At 39.2% G+C, this 19,032-nt stretch overlaps 1 protein-coding gene across 1 annotated transcript in view; it reads right to left on the bottom strand.

The window, feature by feature from the left end:
• The window catches only part of RASGRF2 (Ras protein specific guanine nucleotide releasing factor 2), a 170,346-nt gene that overhangs the window by 3,548 nt on the left and 147,766 nt on the right, over nucleotides 1–19,032 (bottom strand). The window contains exons 16-18 of the mRNA XM_064279696.1: nucleotides 9,216–9,298; nucleotides 4,267–4,515; nucleotides 2,956–3,344 (exon numbers count right to left, since the gene is read on the bottom strand). Coding sequence (XP_064135766.1) covers nucleotides 2,956–3,344; nucleotides 4,267–4,515; nucleotides 9,216–9,298 — 721 coding nt within the window. The remainder of the gene's footprint in view (nucleotides 1–2,955; nucleotides 3,345–4,266; nucleotides 4,516–9,215; nucleotides 9,299–19,032) is intronic.

Raw genomic sequence — 19,032 nt, 5'->3', positions numbered from 1 at the left:
ACCTCCATCTCAGATGGTAGCCGATGCAGGTTTTATGACACGACATGGTACTGGACATCACCTATCACTATACACTCTGGGCTTTGGCTTTGAAGACCCAGAGCTAGAGAACTTGGCGAACGATGTGGAACACTCCCCATGCCAGAAATGAAAAAATTAATTATGGTGAGCAGTGGGTAGCTTGAGTGGGGACCTCTAGAACCATGAGTTGAATTGACTCAGCAGCAACTAACAACGACACCAACAGAACAATGACACGTTTAGACTGCTGTAATGTCGGAAGGAACAGATTTTACTCTTGCCTTCTTATTAAAGAAAAAAATATTCCACACTACTAGGCTTTGGTGGCAATGGTGGTTAAGTGGTATAATTTTTGCCTTCCATGTGGGAGACCCTGATTTGATTCCTGGCCAACAAACCTCATGTGCAGCTACCGCTCGCCTGTCAGTAGAGGCTTGCATGTTGCTGTGATGGTGAACAGGTTTCAACAGAGCTTCCAGCCTAAGACTGACTAGGAAGAAAGGTCTGGAAATCTGCTCCTGAAATTAGCCAAAGAAACCCCTGTGGATCACAGGGGCCTGATCCACAACTGATCATGAGGATGGCACAGGGCTGAGAAGTGTTTTTTTCCATTGTGCTTGGGGTCACTATGAGCCAGGGGCAGCCTCAATGACAGGTAAAAACAACACTTAATTAGGTAACAACACTTTAATTAGGCTTTAGCCAAGTTAAAATGCAGTCTCAGGAAAAACTCCAAAAAAAAAAGAAAGATTCCTTAGGAGAGTTTTTTTGACTTTTTTTTTAAGCTTACCTGGTGCTAGAAAGCCCTAAGAAGACTAGTAACAAGGTGTGCTCTATAGAGCTGCCTGTGGCTTCAAAACTGGACAAAGACTGTCTCCTGCTCTTGGAAACTGCTTTCACCACTGGGGTCACTAACCCACTGATCCATTCCTCTTGGCCTGTGCCAAATGACACTCTGATTTGGCTCAGTGAGATATGACTTCCACTACTTTTCACCTTCCAGAACACTCTGTCTGTACCTCTTATACCAGAGTCCTCCTGCCCTTATAATTGCTTTTTGTCTATCTTAACCACATAAGTAGGCTATAACAGGAAAGGACACCATCTTATTTGCCTTTATGTCCCCTGAAGCACTGAGCACAGTGCCCTGCACAGAGAAGATGCTCATTCAACAACTCTTGAACAGGCCTGACTGTGTTCCCATCCCAGGCTCAGAAGCAAGCAAATCAAAGCCTTGGAGACACTAAAATCCTTGTTCCTAAAGCTCTCCTAACTCAAAATAATCTAAGAATCCAGATTGATCCCCAGATTTGTCCTCTCCTATTAACCATGGGAGACAAGAACTTCTTGTTTTCTAGCTAATGCTTGTACTTCACAGGCCACCCCGTCCCACAGGGCGGATTCCAGATAAGCTTCTCTAAGTCACTTCCTCCAGGGAGGACCGAACCCCAGATGCACTTATCAGCTGGGGCACTGCCTCATTATTCCAGAGAAAAATCCATCATGATTCTGCTGAAGCTTATTCTAATGACTTTTTAATCATCTTCCCCATTTCCTCCTCTTTAGTTGCTAACTTATCAATTTAAAGAATTTCTTGTTAAACAGGGCGCTGGTTTTGACGATGACAATCACTCCAGTTAAATTCCATTAAGTACTTCACTCAGGAAACTTATTTAAGTGATTTAACCTAGAAAGTACATGGAAACTTCAAGGAGGTAGAAACGTGAGGGTCTATGCTTCCACCTGGGTGAAACCTCCTTGAAATGTGGGCACTTTATCTTATTTATTGCCCAATTCTGATTATATTATCCATTATAGAGAAAAAAAAAATTTTTTTTAAGGTACTTGATAATTTGGCTGTGAAGCCATTTTGCTTTCATCACAGATCATTGGACTTGAAAAGCAACAAGGTTCACCTCTTCCAACCTGCCCACTCAATGAAACTGAGGAAGGTAAAGTGATGTGCCAGAGGACCTTCAATTAGTTCACTGAGTGTTGTGCTTGATTCATTCACTTAACAAACATTAACTACCTGCCAGGCACCACCCTAGGCACTGAGGTTTCAGAGATGAACAAGACAGAAAAGGTTGCTGATCTCATGGAGCTTACATGGGGAAAGGTTGTCTAGGCAGAGGGAAGAACAAATGCAAAGGCCCTGAGGCAGGAACGACCCTGGTGTTTCTGAGAAACAAAAAGGAAACCAACTTGATGAGCTTAGTAGATGACGGAATGTGGTTAAGAGAGGGACTGGAGAGGCAGACGGGATCTAAGTACCAGAGCGCTTTGAAGACCTTGGGATGGAGGATATACTTTAAGTGTGATGGGAAGTCATTAGAGAAAATAAGCAGGAAATGATGTGATCTGATTCACATTTTAAAAAAACAATCCTGGCTGCAGCATGGAGAACAAACACTGACCCCAAATTCATTTTTCTCTTTATATCTCTGTTGTAACATGGAGTGTTGCCTTGGTAACTAAACTAAAGAACCTATCTTAATGCTTTCAAGCAAGGTCATCCTCAGCAGAGGGAAGGCTGCAAGCAGGACAGATGCTTAGAGTGGACACTGGAGGAAGAAAACGCTCTGAGGCATGAGCTTATGGATGAGGGTACCCTATGCAAAGTATCTTTAGCCAACCAGCCTTGACCAAGTTCCAAGAAGAACCTTGTAGTAATACTGTTTAAATATACTATTCTTCAAAACAGAACTGACTGCAATTAGCTTTACTGTAGAAGGCATAAGAACAGCTAACCTTGCCCTTGATTCTACAGGGGCTAGAGGGAACTCATGAATTTTCTCTTCTGACTAGCCAATGTATCCATTCTACTTTCTAAACAGGTGTAGGAAAGTTACAAAGAAAGGGAGCTGGGGTTCCAGAAGGAATGGTAGGGAAGTAGGTGGCCAGTAAATGCGGGGTGTGGCAGCTGGATAATACCTCTTTGAATACTTCGTTTTAGCTTGTTACACAGGTCCACGCGGGGGTTATCTACATTCTCTTTTACAGATCCCGGGCTTTGTTCTGGAGAAGAAAGGCTTCTGCTAAGATCCAACGGTACTTTACCAGTGTGTGGCGGTGGGGACGCAGCAGGGCTATGCGTGGTGGTAGGACTGCTGGATGCCGAGGAAGTGGTCAGGTCCAATGCTCCTATCTTTGAGTTCAAGGGAGAAGTCAAGGACAGCTTTCTGGCTCTCACAGGAGAGGAGGTTCTAGACACAGCTAGTGGTGGTGGAGAAGAGAATTTGCGACACAGACGTGGGGATTTTCCATCCACCAAGTGTTCACCTCTGTTGTTCTGGCTGGTAGCAAAAAACAATTCCAATGACCTAAAAGTAAGAGCAAAACCTATTAACAGATTGTAGCCAAGTGAAAATGACTTCCACAATGTCCTTCAAGGACATGCTCCCTGTATTGAAAAGCCACAATATAATGGCACTTAACGTTGCTGGATTTTCCTGTCTAAATGCTACATGTGCTAATGGGGGCAGTGATGGTTCAATGGTAGAATCCTTGCCATGCTGGAGACTGGAGTTCGATTTCTGGCCACTTGTCTGTCAGTGGCAGCTTGCATGTTGCTGTTATGCTGAACAGGTTTCAGTGGCGCTTCCAGACTAAGATGAACAAGGAAGAAAGGCCTGGTGATCTACTTCTGAAAATCAGCCGATGAAAACCCTATGGATCACAATCGTCCGATTCCCAACTGATCATGGGAACGGTGCAGGGCTGAGCAGTGTTTTGTTCCATTGTGCATGGGGAACCCTTGAGTCAAGAGATGGACATGACAGCAGCTAACAACAACAAGTGCTACATATATACCATGTCCCTGCCAAAGGAACACCAGACACTTTTCAAATATTGTCTAATTCCTTGCTACTAAACTGTGGTCTAAAAAGCAACCAGGAACTTGTTAGAAATGCAGAACTCAGGCCCAAGACTGCTGAATTTAACAAGACCTATAATTTAATAAGAGGCCCAGGTAATTCTTACTGAATGTATATTTAAATTTAAAAAGTACTAGTCTACTCAGTTGTTAAAAAATAAATAAATAAATAAGCCCGAAACAATAGAGTTAACCTACAAATAATCACAGAGCAAGCAACCGCCATTTGGAGACTTCAGGCTTCTCAACTTGTCACCTCAAGAACTACCTGTGGCCTCAACTTCCAATCTCCCATGGGTGGGGCATGGTAAGTCCACAGGTAAGACGAGACCCATCTGCATGGTGACACAGGCAAATCCCAGACATACCTCACGGGGATGGAGGTGAAAGGCCTCTTGTATATGTCAGAAAGCTTCGCCAGCACCACAGCTGCTGTAGTGAAAATCCGGTAGGTGTGCAGAAAAGTGTTGAGGAAATCTATACTGAGAAACCTCAAGTCTGTCAGCCGCTCCAAGAGGCGCTCCACGCTGGCATAACGGATCTGGGGAACCTTGCAGGAGTTCAGTGTTTTACTGAAGCAAATGTCAGTGTCATCTTTATGTAGTCGGGCATCAGACCTACATGCAAAGCAGGCAGGAACATGATAACCAAACCAGAATGAGGCTTCCTCTTTAGTCACTGAGTATTTCAGTATTGGTAAACAAACACGTGTGTGGACTGTGCATTGTATTTTATAAGAGATGGACAAATAAAAAATTAAAAAAAAATTTTTTTTTTTACATTTATATTGTATACAGATATATACAACAAGCTGGGTCTATTTGAAAATTATGCCATGATAGAATATCAAAACCAAACCTGTTGCCATCGAAGTTCAACTGTCCCATAGGGTTTCCAAAGAGCAGCTGGTGGATTCGAACTGCCAACCTGCTGGTTAGCAGCCAAGCTCTTAACCACTGCACCACCAGGTTTCTCATTATAGTATCCACCACAAAAAAGGCCAAAATTAATTGTACAGGAAGTAATAATGATTGGTTTCACTTTGCGGATTCCTTCTCTTTAGTTCAATCACATTTTTATGAGGGAAGTGAAGTCATAAGCCCTATGGCTTATTTAGGAAGAGGAAAGAGCATTGCTATGCCCTTAAATCAAACCCAAATCGGAATATCAGAAGTGAGCTTAAAAAAGAGTAGGTGAAATATAGGCAGTGAACCCTTCCTGAGATTCTGCTTGAACAGGCACCCACCACCACCACCCTGCAATACTCTGCTTTATGATTCTTTAAAACCACCTGTTTGACTTCCCAACCCATCATCCTGAGGCAGCTCCACTAGAAGCCTGGGGCACCCTCTCCAGGTGGATAACCAAACTGGGAGGAAGATGCAGACGGGCTGGCGGATGCGCACAGGCTGGGGGAGTACTTGGCTGCACGCTCAGAATCCTCAGCCAGTGGAGCACATCTGTTACTGAGGGTAAAAGAGGATGGCAAAGGAGAAAAACTTGTAAGAGGAAAGGCTTGTGAGCAGAGGCTGAGGCCACATGAAGCTCCAAGAATTGCTCAACCTTCGCCAGGACTGCCTGTGGCCTTCGCTTTCCCTTCCAAAATCCCTTGTTCCCCTTCACTGTAGCATCTCAGTCAGACAGGCAATCAATGAGGTGAAGTCCTGAGTTTCACCGTGTGGTTAAAGGAAGAGCTACAGGGCCAATGATTTCCAGCAAGGAGGCTGCTTGCTAAGCACTAGTGGCCTGTTGTTGAGTGTCCGTAATTAGCCCTTTCAGCGCTTGGAGGGATTTTAAATTATATATTTCTTTTCTTTTGGATAAAAAGGAATCAATAGCTTTCTTAGCATGCTCTTGGAAATTTCCCAGCCCATAGTATGTTCAGTGCCAGCGAAAGTACTTCATCTGCAGGCCTGAAAGAGCATTTTAAATGAGCAGCTTACCCCTGCCGGGGAACCGCTAAGCGTGGCCTGTTATTTTCAGTCCCATTACTGATCTCCGAAATATACAAGTGCATTTTTTGAGATTCTTGAAAATGGCATGGCTCTTTCTATCACTCACTATGTGACCATCAGCCAAGTTGACTCTTCTGGTTCTTAATTTTCTCATTTGTAAAATGAATAGATTAAAAATACCTTAGAAAATTCCATGAATATATCAGACAGTATGGAAGTCTGAATGAGGGAATCATGTTTTCCCCATTTCCCCACAGGAAATCTCTATTTTCTAAGAAAGTTGATGTCAAAACAAGCTTTAGACTATACACGTAAAATGTAAAACAAGTTTAGACACCATTTAAAGGGATGTTTCAATATAATAAATGTCATGACTGAACATCCTAATTGTGGATTTGAGCTTTGCATGTTTTGACTATAATCAGGTCAATCAAAACACAGGAAAAAATAACAATAATAACATGTTGTGGCCAAGATAAAATTAAAATAAAACTAATTACTCCACTGTCCCTCAAAATCGTGATTACATTTTCATTTTAAATAAAGAAAAGAAATTAAATATTACAAAATTATTTAATTTTCTTTTATTCCACGGAACAGGATCTCATTTTATTTCCTAAGGGACTCTCTGGAAAGATATAATGCCGTTCTTAAGTCTCCTATGACAATGGCAACTCCTTTTTGGTAAACACTCAAAAAGCAATCCTGAGACGTCAAACCCTAATCACCTATAATAATTAGTAAGTTTTAAAAGGAAGAGAGCACTTGCAAAGCAATTCCATGTCAGTAATAAGACATAATTAAGACTGGATAATTTTTTTTTCTTTTAATTCTGCAAAATGTAGTGATATTTTCATGATCTGTAGTCAGGGAGATGCACAAGGAGCTAGGAATACAACATTTATGTTAAGACGGCACCATGAAGAGGGCCATGGGAAAGGACCCATTGCCGTCGAGTTGATTCCAACTTATAGCAACCCTACAGGACAGAGAAGAACTGCTCCATAGGGTTTCCAAGGAGAGCTTGGTGGATTCGAACCGCCAACTTTTTGGTTAGCAGCCATGCTCTTAACCACTGCACCACCAGGACTCCGTGGGAAGGGACTGAGATTGCAAAATCATACTCTCCCCTCTGAATGAGGAGAACCAGGCTCACCGAAGCTGGGAAAAATAGAAGAAATAGGCAATACTTTACTCTGCCTTGGGAGTACATCTAGCATAAGATGAACATCAAAACATGCTTGACTGTAGCAGGAAATCCTTACAGCCCGAGCATGGGGTTCTGTCCTCACGGGAAAGTGGCTCCTGCTCCCTGGCGTGTCCCCTGTGCGCATCCAAAGGCAGGGAAGTTCTGGTTTATATGTGAGTTGGTTGCACAAACATGACTAAACATGGATAAAACTGCCACCATAGCAGAAGGAAGATTTTGGGCATTGGCCATAACTGGCCAGGCATAAAACAAAAGTTTTTATTACCATTAATTTTTCTTAAAAGACTATAAAATGTATGTACAGCTGGTGTACAACTGTCCTGCACTATGGGGACTTATAACTTGGGTACACTGTCTAACTTAATACATCCTAATTCTAAAGCAGCTTGGATTTTGATGGCTGTCTAACTTTTAAGAAAGTACTTTTTAAAAAATTACATACATATATGTAATTTTGTGAAGTATTAAAATAAGAATCCTGGGGTAGAAAATTAATAAGAAAACTCTAACTCAATGATGCAAGCTCAAAAATTAAGTTGTACTTTGAAACTTTTGATTTAATATTCTATACTTTGACTTAAAATTTCATATTTTTAATTTTAGCGTCATAAATTTTTAACTAATCTGGTTACATAAAAAACAACTATACTAAGCTAAAAACCTAGAAAACTGAATGTTATTCTTTGCCCTGGAGTTTTAAAGTAATCCCTCCCAATTATTACATTTGACTAATAATTTAAAATACCATTAGCAAATCATTCTTTCATAATTTTTATTTTTCTGTAGTAATTATGGCACTAGTATTACGTACTCTGCCTTCAGCTGATATAATAATAATTGTTTTAAAACTTAGACCATTGGGATGATGCTAATTGCAGTTAATGCCTACCAGAAGAGGAAGGTTATTGTTCTAAAGTTGTTTTTTATTGCCTTAGCATAAACAATCAGACACCAAAAAAGCCACCTACAAAGGCATAGGAGACAAACTTATTCTTAGTTCCACATAAATTTTTTTGAAAAATAGAACTGCTAAAAACAAACAAAAAATTTTTTTGCTCTTAGACTCTGGATCACAAACAACCAAGAAAATGAATTATGAACAATTTGGTCAGTTTCAAAATAATCTAAAAACAATTTCTGAATATAAAAACAAAAAATACATGGAGAAACTCTTCAGACATGGATTGGACTGGACAATGGGTTGGAGAGGGATGCTGGTAAGGAGTGAGCTACTTGGATCAGGTGGACACTTGAGATTCTGTTGGCATCTCCTGCCTGGAGGGGAGATGGGAGGGTAGAGGGGCTTAGACGTTGGCAAAATGGACACAAAAAGAGAGAGTGCAAGGAGGGAGCGGGCTGTCTCATGGAGGGGAGAGTAATTGGGAATACATAGCAAGGTGTGTATAAGTTTTTATGTGAAACACTGACTTGTAAACTTTCACTTAAAGCACAACTAAAATTATTTTTAAAAAAATACATGGAGAGACAAAAGCACTAGTACAGAGAGCCCTACCACATAATTATGTATATAATTTCTTTCTAAGATGTAGTTTCCCTAATGATTGCTTTAAATTACAGGATTTGCTTATTAACAAAACACATAGGGAACAGGATGGTGGCCACAGGCAAACAACCTCTGAGGCAAATCCATGTGCAGGTATCCATGGACGGTATCACGGAAAAGAAAGTTGATTCACGTTGGGTATCTTCAAAATGGAGACTTATCTCTGTAGCCAAATCTGTGGTAATACAGTTCAAGATGCCAAGTGAGGCAGCCACCACTTTGTCAACCCTCTGACCCTGCACAGCCTGAGTATTGCATCTGGCAGTCACCACTTTAATTTTTTACATTGAATTTGAAAATCTTGATAGGCTGTTGTCCTGAGTGGAGGCACATTTAGCATTATGGAAAACACAATTTTCCTCTGCTATGAGTCAACAAAGTAAACTGTGAATCTGAAAAACCACGTTGATTGCCTTATCATTTGTAACGGCATAACATGAATTATCACATCGCTGTCAAGAAAAATATTCTAAATAACAAGAAACAGAATCCTACTGAAGCAATATTTTATTCAGAAGCAATACTTTATTTTATACATGTTACAATTTGATCTTGATTAAATGTAAGGGAAAGGATTATCATACTTACTTAATCATATGTGGCACAGTTACTTTGGAATTCTCTTCAAACACTATAGTCATTAAACCATTACACCGTATATTGTCCACACACTGTGAAAATGAAAGTAGACAACAATTACAACCTATGGGAAAACCTAGGTAGTCATATATTCCAGGAATGCTTTATATCCACACAAATAATCAAATTTTTCACCCGTATGTAACCATAAACAAAAAACAACAACAACAACAAACAGACAAACGAAAAACCTGCTGGTAAACGTTATACATGATCAAGAGATTCAACATTCAGGTACCAAAGCTATGCACCACCCCAATACCTTGCAAATACCTGAAGATACATATAAGGGCTATATTTCCCTGGAATTTGTTTTCTGATGATTCAAACCAGAAATGTCACATCATCACAATTCTCTGGCAGTCCCAGAACTACTCGAGAGGTTTATACTTTCTGTTGGTGATTGCTGTTGCTATATTCATTCTCTGGCACAAGGGTTTGGTTTTCGGCAGTCAGATTAGAAATGGCGACTTTACTGGTTGGAATTAATCTTCTTTCTCACTAATAAAGCTCTATGCCTCTTTATAATATGTTCTTTTGTCAATAAGTTCCCATTTTTTACTAGTTTCTATAACAGTTTCTCTCAGCACCATGTTGATCTGATGGAGTTGCACAGTGTAATTTCTCCTGTTTCTGGCATGCATAAAGCCTGTATCATCTTTTTCTCTTTTCTTTTCAAGAGGATAATTCAAGAAACTCTGCTAATTTTCTGCCTTCTTTACATATTGTTGTTGTTAAGTGTCATCAAGTTGGTTCCAACTCACAGTGACCTTATATTCAACAAAACGTTAACACTGCCTGGTCCTGCACCATCCTAACAATCATTCCTTTGTTTAAGCCTATTGTTGCAGCCACTGTGTCAATCCATCTCATTGAGCATCTTCCTCTTTTGTGCTGACCCTCTACTTACCAAGCATGATGTCCTTCTCAAGGGATGGGTCCTTCCTGATAACATATCCAAAGTATGCAACAAAATCCCTTCTAAGGAGCATTCTGGGTGTACTTCTTCCAAAACAGATTTGTTCATTCTTCTGGCAGTCCATGGTATATTCAATATTCTTCACCAGTACCATAATTCAAAGGTATTGATTCTTCTTGGGTCTTCCTTATTCATTGTTCAGCTTTCCCATGACTTGGGTCAGGTGCAACTTAGTCCTCAAACTGACATCTTTGCTTCTTAATACTTTAAAGAGGTCTTTTACAGAAGGTTTGCCCAATGCAATGCATCTTTTGATTTCTTGACTGCTGCTTCCATGGGTGTTGCTGTGGATCCAAGTAAAATGAAATCTTTGACAACTTCAGTCTTTTCTCCATTTATCAGGATGTTGCTTATTGGTCCAGTTGTGAGGATTTTTGTTTTCTTTATGTTGAAGTGCAATCCATACTGAAGGCTATGGCCTTTGATCTTCACCAATAAATGCTCCAAGTCCTCTTCACTTTCAGCAAGCAAGGTTGTGTCATCTGCATAACCCAGGTTGTTAATGAGTCTTCCTCCAATCCTGATGCCACGTTCTAAATCATACAGTCCAGCTTCTCAGATTATTTGCTCAGCATACAGATTGAATTAGTATGTGAAAGGATACAACCTTGACACACACGTTTCCTGATTTTAAACCACTCAGTAGTTCCATTTGAAAGACTGCCTCTTGATCCATGTATAGGTTCCTCATGAGTACAATTAATTGTTCCAGAATTCCCATTCCTTGCAACATTATCCATAATTTATTATGATCTGCACAGTCGAATGCCTTTGCATAGTCAATAAAACACAGGTAAATATCTTTCTGGTATTCTTTGCATTCAGCCAAGATCCATCTGACATATCAGCAATGATATCCCTTGTTCCTTGTTCTCTTCTGAATCTGGCTTAAATTTCTGGCAGTTACCTGTCAATGTATTGCTGATACCACTTTTGATTACCTCCAATTTACTTGTGTGTAATATTAATTTTTTTTAATATTAATTTACCTGCATGTGATATTCATGATACTGTTCGATAATTCCCACATTCTGTTAGATCATCTCTTTTTGGAATGGGCACAAATATGGATCTTTTGCAGTCAGTTGGCCAGGTAACTGTCTTCCAAATTTCTTGGCTTAGATGAGTTAACACCTCCAGTGCTGCATTCATTTGTTGAAACATCTCAATTGGTATTTCGTCAACTTCTGGAGCCTTGTTTTTCACCTATGCCTTCAGTGCAACTTGGACTTCTTCCTTCAGTACCATCAGTTCTTGATCATTTGCTACCTCCTGAAATGGTTGAACATTGACCAATTCTTTTTGGTACGGTGACTCTGTGTATTCCCTCTATCTTCTTTTGATGCTTCCCACGTCGTGTAAGATTTTCCTTGTAGAATCTTTCTGTATTGCAACCTGAGGCTTGAAGCTTTTCTTCAGTTCTTTCAGCTTGAGAAATGCTGAGCGTTTTCTTCCCTTTTAGTTTTCTATCTCCAGGTCTTTGCACATGTCATCATAATACTTTGTCTTCTCCAGCCACCCTTTGAAATATTCTGTTCAACTCTTTCATGTCATCGTTTTTTCCTTTTGTTTTAGCTACCTCACATTCAAGAGCAAGTTTCAGAGTTTCTTCTGACATTCATTTAGGTCTTTTCTTTCTCTCCTCTCTTTTTAATGATCTCTTGCTTTCTTCATATATAATGTCCTTGATCTCATTCCACAACTCACTGGTCTTCGGTCATTAGTGTTCAATGTGTCAAATCTGTTTTTGAGATGGTCTCTACATTCAGGTGGAATATAGTGAAGGTTGTACTTTGGCTCTCGTGGACTTGTCCTAATTTTCTTCAGCTTCAACTTGAACTTGCATATAAGCAATTGATGGTCTGATTCATAGTCAGCCCCTGGCCTTATTCTGATAGTATTGAGCTTTTCCATCGTCTCTTTCCACAGATGTAGTTGATTTGATTCCTGTGTATTCCATCTGGCGAGTTCCACATGTACAGTCATTGTTTATGCTGGTGAAAAAAGGTATTTGAATGAAGAAGTCATTGTCCATAAAGATTACAGCCCGGAAAACCCTATAGGGCAGTTCTACTCTGTCCCGAAGGGTTGCTATGAGTTGGAATCAACTCAGCTGCAACGAATTTTTGTTTGTTTGGGTGGCACAATGGTTAAGTGCTCAGCTGCTAACTGAAAGGCTGGTGGTTCGAAACCACCAGCTGCTCCATGGGAGGAAGATGTGGCAGGTTTGCTATAAGTTGGAATTGACTCAACGGCAATGGATTTTTAGTTTTTTGGGGGGGTGGCGCACTGTTTAAGCACTCAACTGCTAATTGAAAGATTGACGGTTCTAACTTACCAGTTGCTATGTGGGAAAAAGATGTCACAGTCTGTTTCCATCAAGATTACAGCCTTGGAAACTCTATGGGGCAGTTCTACCTTGTCCTACAGTGTCGCTATGAGTCAGAATTGACTCTATGGCAATGGGTATTGATATATTTGAATTTTGCTTCCAATATCTTAGCTAATTTCTATTATTCTTTTCTTCTTTTTGTCTCCTTTGTTGACTAGTACTGAATTGACTGTATATCCTAAACCAAAACCAAACCAGTTACTCTTGATTCTGACTCGTGGTGACCCCATGTGTTGCAGAGTAGAACTGCACAACTTAATATATCCTATGTTCTCCCTTTCCGTTCTACTAATTTTGTCGTCTATTGTTGGGTGTTAATCTGATTTTTTTTTTCTTTATAGGTAATCTTTCTGTCTTTTAAGTTTTTATAATTTGTCTTTTCTCTTAGTTTTATTTCTCTTTGTGCTTGGTCTTTTGTAGTTTCACATCAGTGTGTCTAATCCATTGCCATCGAGTCAATTCCAATTCATAGCAACCCTATAGGACAGAATGGAACTGCCCTGCAGGGTTTCCAAGGAGCACCTGGTGGATTCAAACTGCCCACTTTTTGGTTAGCAGCTGTAGCTATTAACCACTGGGCCACCAGGGCTCCTTAATGTGTCTCGAAGGCGTTTTGAGTATATGCAGGTTGGAATTCAGTATGTTTCTTTGTTATGAGGGCTCGTATCATTCATTACTCTTGAAAATTCTTACCCATTTTCTCTTTGAAGATGGCATTTCCTAATTCTCTCAAATCTCTCTTTCTGCAGTCATATTAAATGTATGACAGACCTTCTTACTCTATTCTCTATGTCTGGGAATTGATCTCTTATAACTGCCTTCTCTTTATCTCTGTTGCATTCTAGGTAATTTCCTCAGATATAACTATTATCTGGTTATTAGTCTTCAGTTCTGCCTTACCCAGTCTTTAACGAATTTCCATGAATTTATATTTCTGATGGCTATCATTTCCTTTTTTTTTTAATTTTCTATTTTTTAGTTCTTTGACATGATTGGTCCTTTTACATGTCATCTGTTATTTCTTTATAGTTTTTATTTCTCTCTTAAAAAAAAAAGCTTTATTACTATCTTAAACATTCTTTTTTTTTTTGTCTTTTCCAGACTGTCATTCTACTATCTGAACTTCTTGCAGTGATAATTCTACTTTTCACTGTGTCTGCTGGCTCTCCCTCATGGTAGATCATTTACTTATAAGGCTGGTAATTTTTCTCTGTGAGCACATTTTCAGTGAGCCTGGATTGGAGAAGTGTTGCTAATGGAGCAGCTTTATGTTTTAATCTACCAAGTATTCTTAGGATTTCAATAGTCTAAGAACTGTTTTTTACAATAATTTCTCAGTTTTGAATTTCACACTCTGTGAATATTATAAATCTGAATTTCAAATCTATAGGCCAGAGAGCCATTCATTTTTAAAAAGGGGATATATAAAAATCCAGAACTGAAGACAAAGACAAACTTCCCTATTTCTTTCCTGGGACAATGAGTAGAGTTTTTCAAGCTCTTATTTCACAGAGGGACATCCTTCCAACGTGCAGGCTTTAACCAGGAATCTCCATTCCTTTAACGGGCCCAAGACTACCTCTCCTCTCTCTTTTTTTTTTGTTAATATACCTATGGGTTGGGACTTACACCAATCTAAAATCATTCCCAAGTTTCATGTCTTCAGCTTGCAGATTTACTGCTCTGGCTTTAGACTCCCTGATTATTTCTGGCAATTGGAAATTTCCCTTTCTATACAAAGATCACCTATGCATTAAAATATTTTTTATGATACTGATTCTGTGTGTTAAGCATTTCTAGTTTGTAGACAGAGGGAGTCTTAATTAGCTCAGTCCTCCACACTGCCAGATTTAGAATTTGAGATAAATGTTTCAGATCCAAAAAAGAGATTTATGTGACCATTTTTCACATCTTATTTTCCAGTGTCAGATCTCACTCATAAATCATTCTGATTCATTATGTGAGGCATTAAAGTTATGTTCAATAGAAAGAAACAAGAAAATTTCACTTATATTCAAGTTTCAGGAGAACAAACTATACATACCATCTGAGTCATAGCTCAAAATGCTACATAATGAAAAGTCATATTTTAACTGTGCAAAAGGCTTTTGATAATGGGCACATAATCTTTAATAAATCCAGGGTCTGGACAGATGGATGCAAGGACACACTATCCAATAGGCAAGGTAAGCAGAGTGTTTACCTAGCTTACCAGGTCGTTTTCAGTGAACAACTTCACAATTTTCACCACACCAAAAACTCTGGCTTCTAGGTATGACGGGCATTGGTCTCTCTCCCAACCCCACACAGCACCTTCCCATCGAATCAAAGCCTCTTTTCAAATTTACAATCCCTGACTGTGGCAGATGACCCAGTAAGCAAGGTAAGCATGGGCTTACTTGTGCTTATTAATATAGTGAACAATTTCACATGGGTTTCACCACATTAAAGATGTGCTTACCTTACCTATTGGATAATCTTCCGATGGATGGATATACATATATATATATACACACATATACACAGAGCTAATATATATATATGGAAACCCTGGTGGTGTAGTGGTTAAGAGCTATGGCTGCCAACCATAAGGATGGCAGTTCAAATCCACCAGGCGCTCCTTGGAAACCCTATGGGGCAGCTCTACTCTGTCCTATAGGGTCGCTGGGAGTCACAATTGACTCGACGACAAGGCATTTAGTTTTTTGGTAATATATGTGTGTGTGTGTGTATATATTGAATATACCATGGACTGCCAAAAGAATGAACAAATCTGCCTTGGAAGAAGTACAACCAGAATGCTCCTTAGAAGCGAGGATGGCGCAACTACGTCTCACATACTTTGGGCATGTTATCAGTAGGAATCAGTCCCTGGAGAAGGACATCATACTCGGTAACGTAGAAGGTCAGCAAAAAAGAGGAAGACCCTCAATGAGATGGACTGACACAGTGGCTGCAACAATGGGCTCAAGCATAACAACGATTGTGAGAATGGTGCAGGATGTTTCATTCTGTTGTAAAAAGGGTCACTTTGAGTTGGAACTGACTCGACAGCACCTAACAACAACAACAGCACACACACACACATATATACAGAGCCCTGGTGGTGCAGTGGTTAAGAGCTATAGCTGCTAACCAAAAGGTCAGCAGTTCGAACCCACCGGCCACTCCTTGGAAGCCCTATGGGGCAATTCTACTCTGTCCTATTGAATTGCTATGTGTTGAAATTTACTTGACGGCAACAGGTTTGGTTTTGGCTTATATATATGAAACATATTATGGTATGTTTGTAATATATATATATATGTTTTTAATGATTTCCTGATTTCTTAGGGGCCCCATAGACAGTCTCTAGGAATAACAGGGATCCTGGGGTTCCGGGGTCCATCAACTCTAATTCAAGCAGAGTATTCTGCTTTCATCTGACTTGCATTTAGAACTTCAGTAATTTTGCACAGAAGAAAGTGTCCTGCTCTGGAAAAAAGGTTAGCAAACTAAACTAGAATTTGTATGTCTGAGTGTGTATATGAACATATCTATAGTGGAAGGTATGATATCTATTCACAATTAATTGTATAAGTACATATTTTGGTTGTGGTGGAGAGAAGTGACTAGGCCCTTGTAAATGAATACAGTTCACTCAGTTAAGAAAATAGGAAGGGAATCACCCATTTTTAAAGACACATAGAATTTATGTGAATTACAACACACCTTGAAATTAACAGGCTAACAAAAGTAGATTCCTTGGCCATGGATAATCTAGCTCAGTTTGTGATGAGTCGAGGGTGGCACCTGGGAGTATGCATGTTAACAAAATCCCCAAGTGACTTTGATGCAGCCTGTCCTCTGAAAAGTGTTGGGAATGACTTCTCCAGAAGGATCTTTTGTGGGTCTTGCTTAAGTTGGTACCTGTTAAGACACTGTGTCACCGTATTTTTTTATATTCACAGTACTTCTCAAGTACTGAGAAGAAAGGCTAGATTCAATTTTTCTCTTTTAATTTCTTATGTTAAAGTAGAAAATTCCCTATTAATTTCAGAGAAGCTATTTTAAGGAAGAAAGCACATCCAGAGTGCTACAAATTTGTCTGTACACGGTCTATATTTTGACACTACTGCCCAAATCAAAAAGCTCAGAGGTGAATTTTAATTCTGCATTTTAGTTAATACCTATAATTACAGAGAAATCTGTTCAATAAACCATTATTCATGGCAGTGAGACATGCATAAATGAATGCACTATTCTGAAATACATGGTCAAATTTTCAACCCTCAGAATTTTCCTTATAAAAGATGAAAGAGGGGAAGAATTATTGGTCCAAGACCATTAACGATTTATACGTTTTGTTAGAGGCGCCAATGGCTAATTATGGCCTTACTGGTGTAACTAAACGTGCAATTAATCATTCATGCAATTGTTGCTTCTATAAATTGCAGCTTCAGAGAGAGAGACCCAGCAAATCTAAAAGTCTTAAATCTTCATAGAATTCCTTATATGAAACTGGATTGTATCAATACTTAGGAATCACTTTATGATCTTAAATAAGTGTCATGTGTGATTAATATCACAAAGTATAGTAGCTTAATAAAGTGGCTTCAAACTAAGCCACAAATAATTAAAACTTAGCAAAATAGTGACAAAAAAATGTAAAAGATAAAACAAGGTAGTATATGTTCAAAATTTGAATTGAAAGAAAATGTTTATTTCCCTATTCTATAAGGATTTTTTTTTTTTAATAAGGATACTTCCATTTCTCATGAATAAATGTCCATCTGGTATGAACAGACAAGAACTAGAAATAGTGGAAAATGTTAATCTGATAATTACAGAAATGTATATTGGAACCACTAGAAGGCAATACTTCTTTCCATTAAACAGAAAAATGTGATAAATATGATAAAACTCAACACTGACAGGGTTTAGAAGAAAAGTTACATAGTTACATGGCTTGATGATGTACTGAAATGACTGCATGTTTCTTGAGGGAATTTTGGCAGTCTGTATAAGAATCATGAAAGTGATCAGGCCCTCTGAACCAACCTTATACCCATCAGGGAGTATATACCAATGAGGCACCTTGAAAGGGAGGAAAAAAACTCCAAGATGTTCAACCTTACATTATATATTAATGCTAAAACTTGGGAACAGTCCATATACTCAATTTTTCAAAAAGAGCTAGAAAACTGGTAAGTTCATGTGATGGAATACATATTGCTATTAGAAGAAATCAGTACAGAGAGTTTCTAGAAACACAGAAAATGAAGTCAAAAGCAAAAATGATGCATATATACACTGAGAGCAAAACTGTAAAACTATGAATAAACAGCAGAATCTTGGCAATAAAAAAAGTTGATTCTTTAAGGCCAAAAATCCACTGCCACTGAGTCAATTCTGACTCATAGTGACTCTATAGGACAGAGCAGAACTGCCACATACGGTTTCCAAGGCTGTAAATCTTTACGGAAGCAGATTTTGCCATATCTTTCTCCCACAGAGCAGCTGGTGGGTTCAAACCGATGACCTTTTAGTTGGCAGTCAAGAGCTTAACCATTCCACCACCAGGGCTCCTTTTTCTTTAGGGCAGGGGATCTCTAATTTAATTGTGCAAAAGTGACCTGTGGAGCTTGTTAAACCTGGGGTTTTAGAATGGCATCTAAGATGCAGGTGTACAGATCTGCATTTTTTTAAATACCCTCAGGTAATTCTAACATAGGTTATCAATAGAAAATACTTTGGTAAACATTTATTTAGTGTGCCAGGCATTGGAAGTATTTTTAGTTGCTTTTTGTGTCCATATTTTTAAATATACATAGTAAAATATTAAATAGTACATTTCCAAGCATCCAGCAGGTCATTATTAATAATGAATATGCCCAGAGACGTATTTGGGAGATTGACAAAGATCTTTTTCAGTGTCCCAAATTCCATGAATGTACGTATATAAAAAAAAAAAAATTTATATAGCACACAATAAACCAAAAACCCACTGCTGTTGAGTCAATTCCAACTCACAGCGACCCTACAGGACAGACAAGAACTGCCCTATAGGGTTTCCAAAGCTGTAATCTTTATGGAAGCAGACTGTCACATCTTTCTCCCACAGAGCAGCTTGGTGGGTTCAAACCACTGACCTTTCATTTAGTAGCCAAGTGCTTTAACCACTGTGCCACCAGAGCGCCCTAAACAAGCAAACAAACCCATTGGCATCAAGCCAATTCTGACTCTACAGGACCCTATAGAACAGAGTAGAACAGCCCCATAGGGTTTCCAAGGAATGGCTGGTTGATTTGAACTGCCAACCTTTTGGTTAGCACCCGAGTTCTTAACCACTGTACCACCAGGGCCCCCATAAAATGAAAACACTTTAAGCAGAGAACAAAATCAGTTGAGATGCT

The sequence above is a fragment of the Loxodonta africana genome, chromosome 2 (genome assembly GCF_030014295.1).
Source record: "Loxodonta africana isolate mLoxAfr1 chromosome 2, mLoxAfr1.hap2, whole genome shotgun sequence".
Taxonomy (NCBI): domain Eukaryota; kingdom Metazoa; phylum Chordata; class Mammalia; order Proboscidea; family Elephantidae; genus Loxodonta; species Loxodonta africana.
This window is presented reverse-complemented; position numbering and strand designations above follow the sequence as displayed.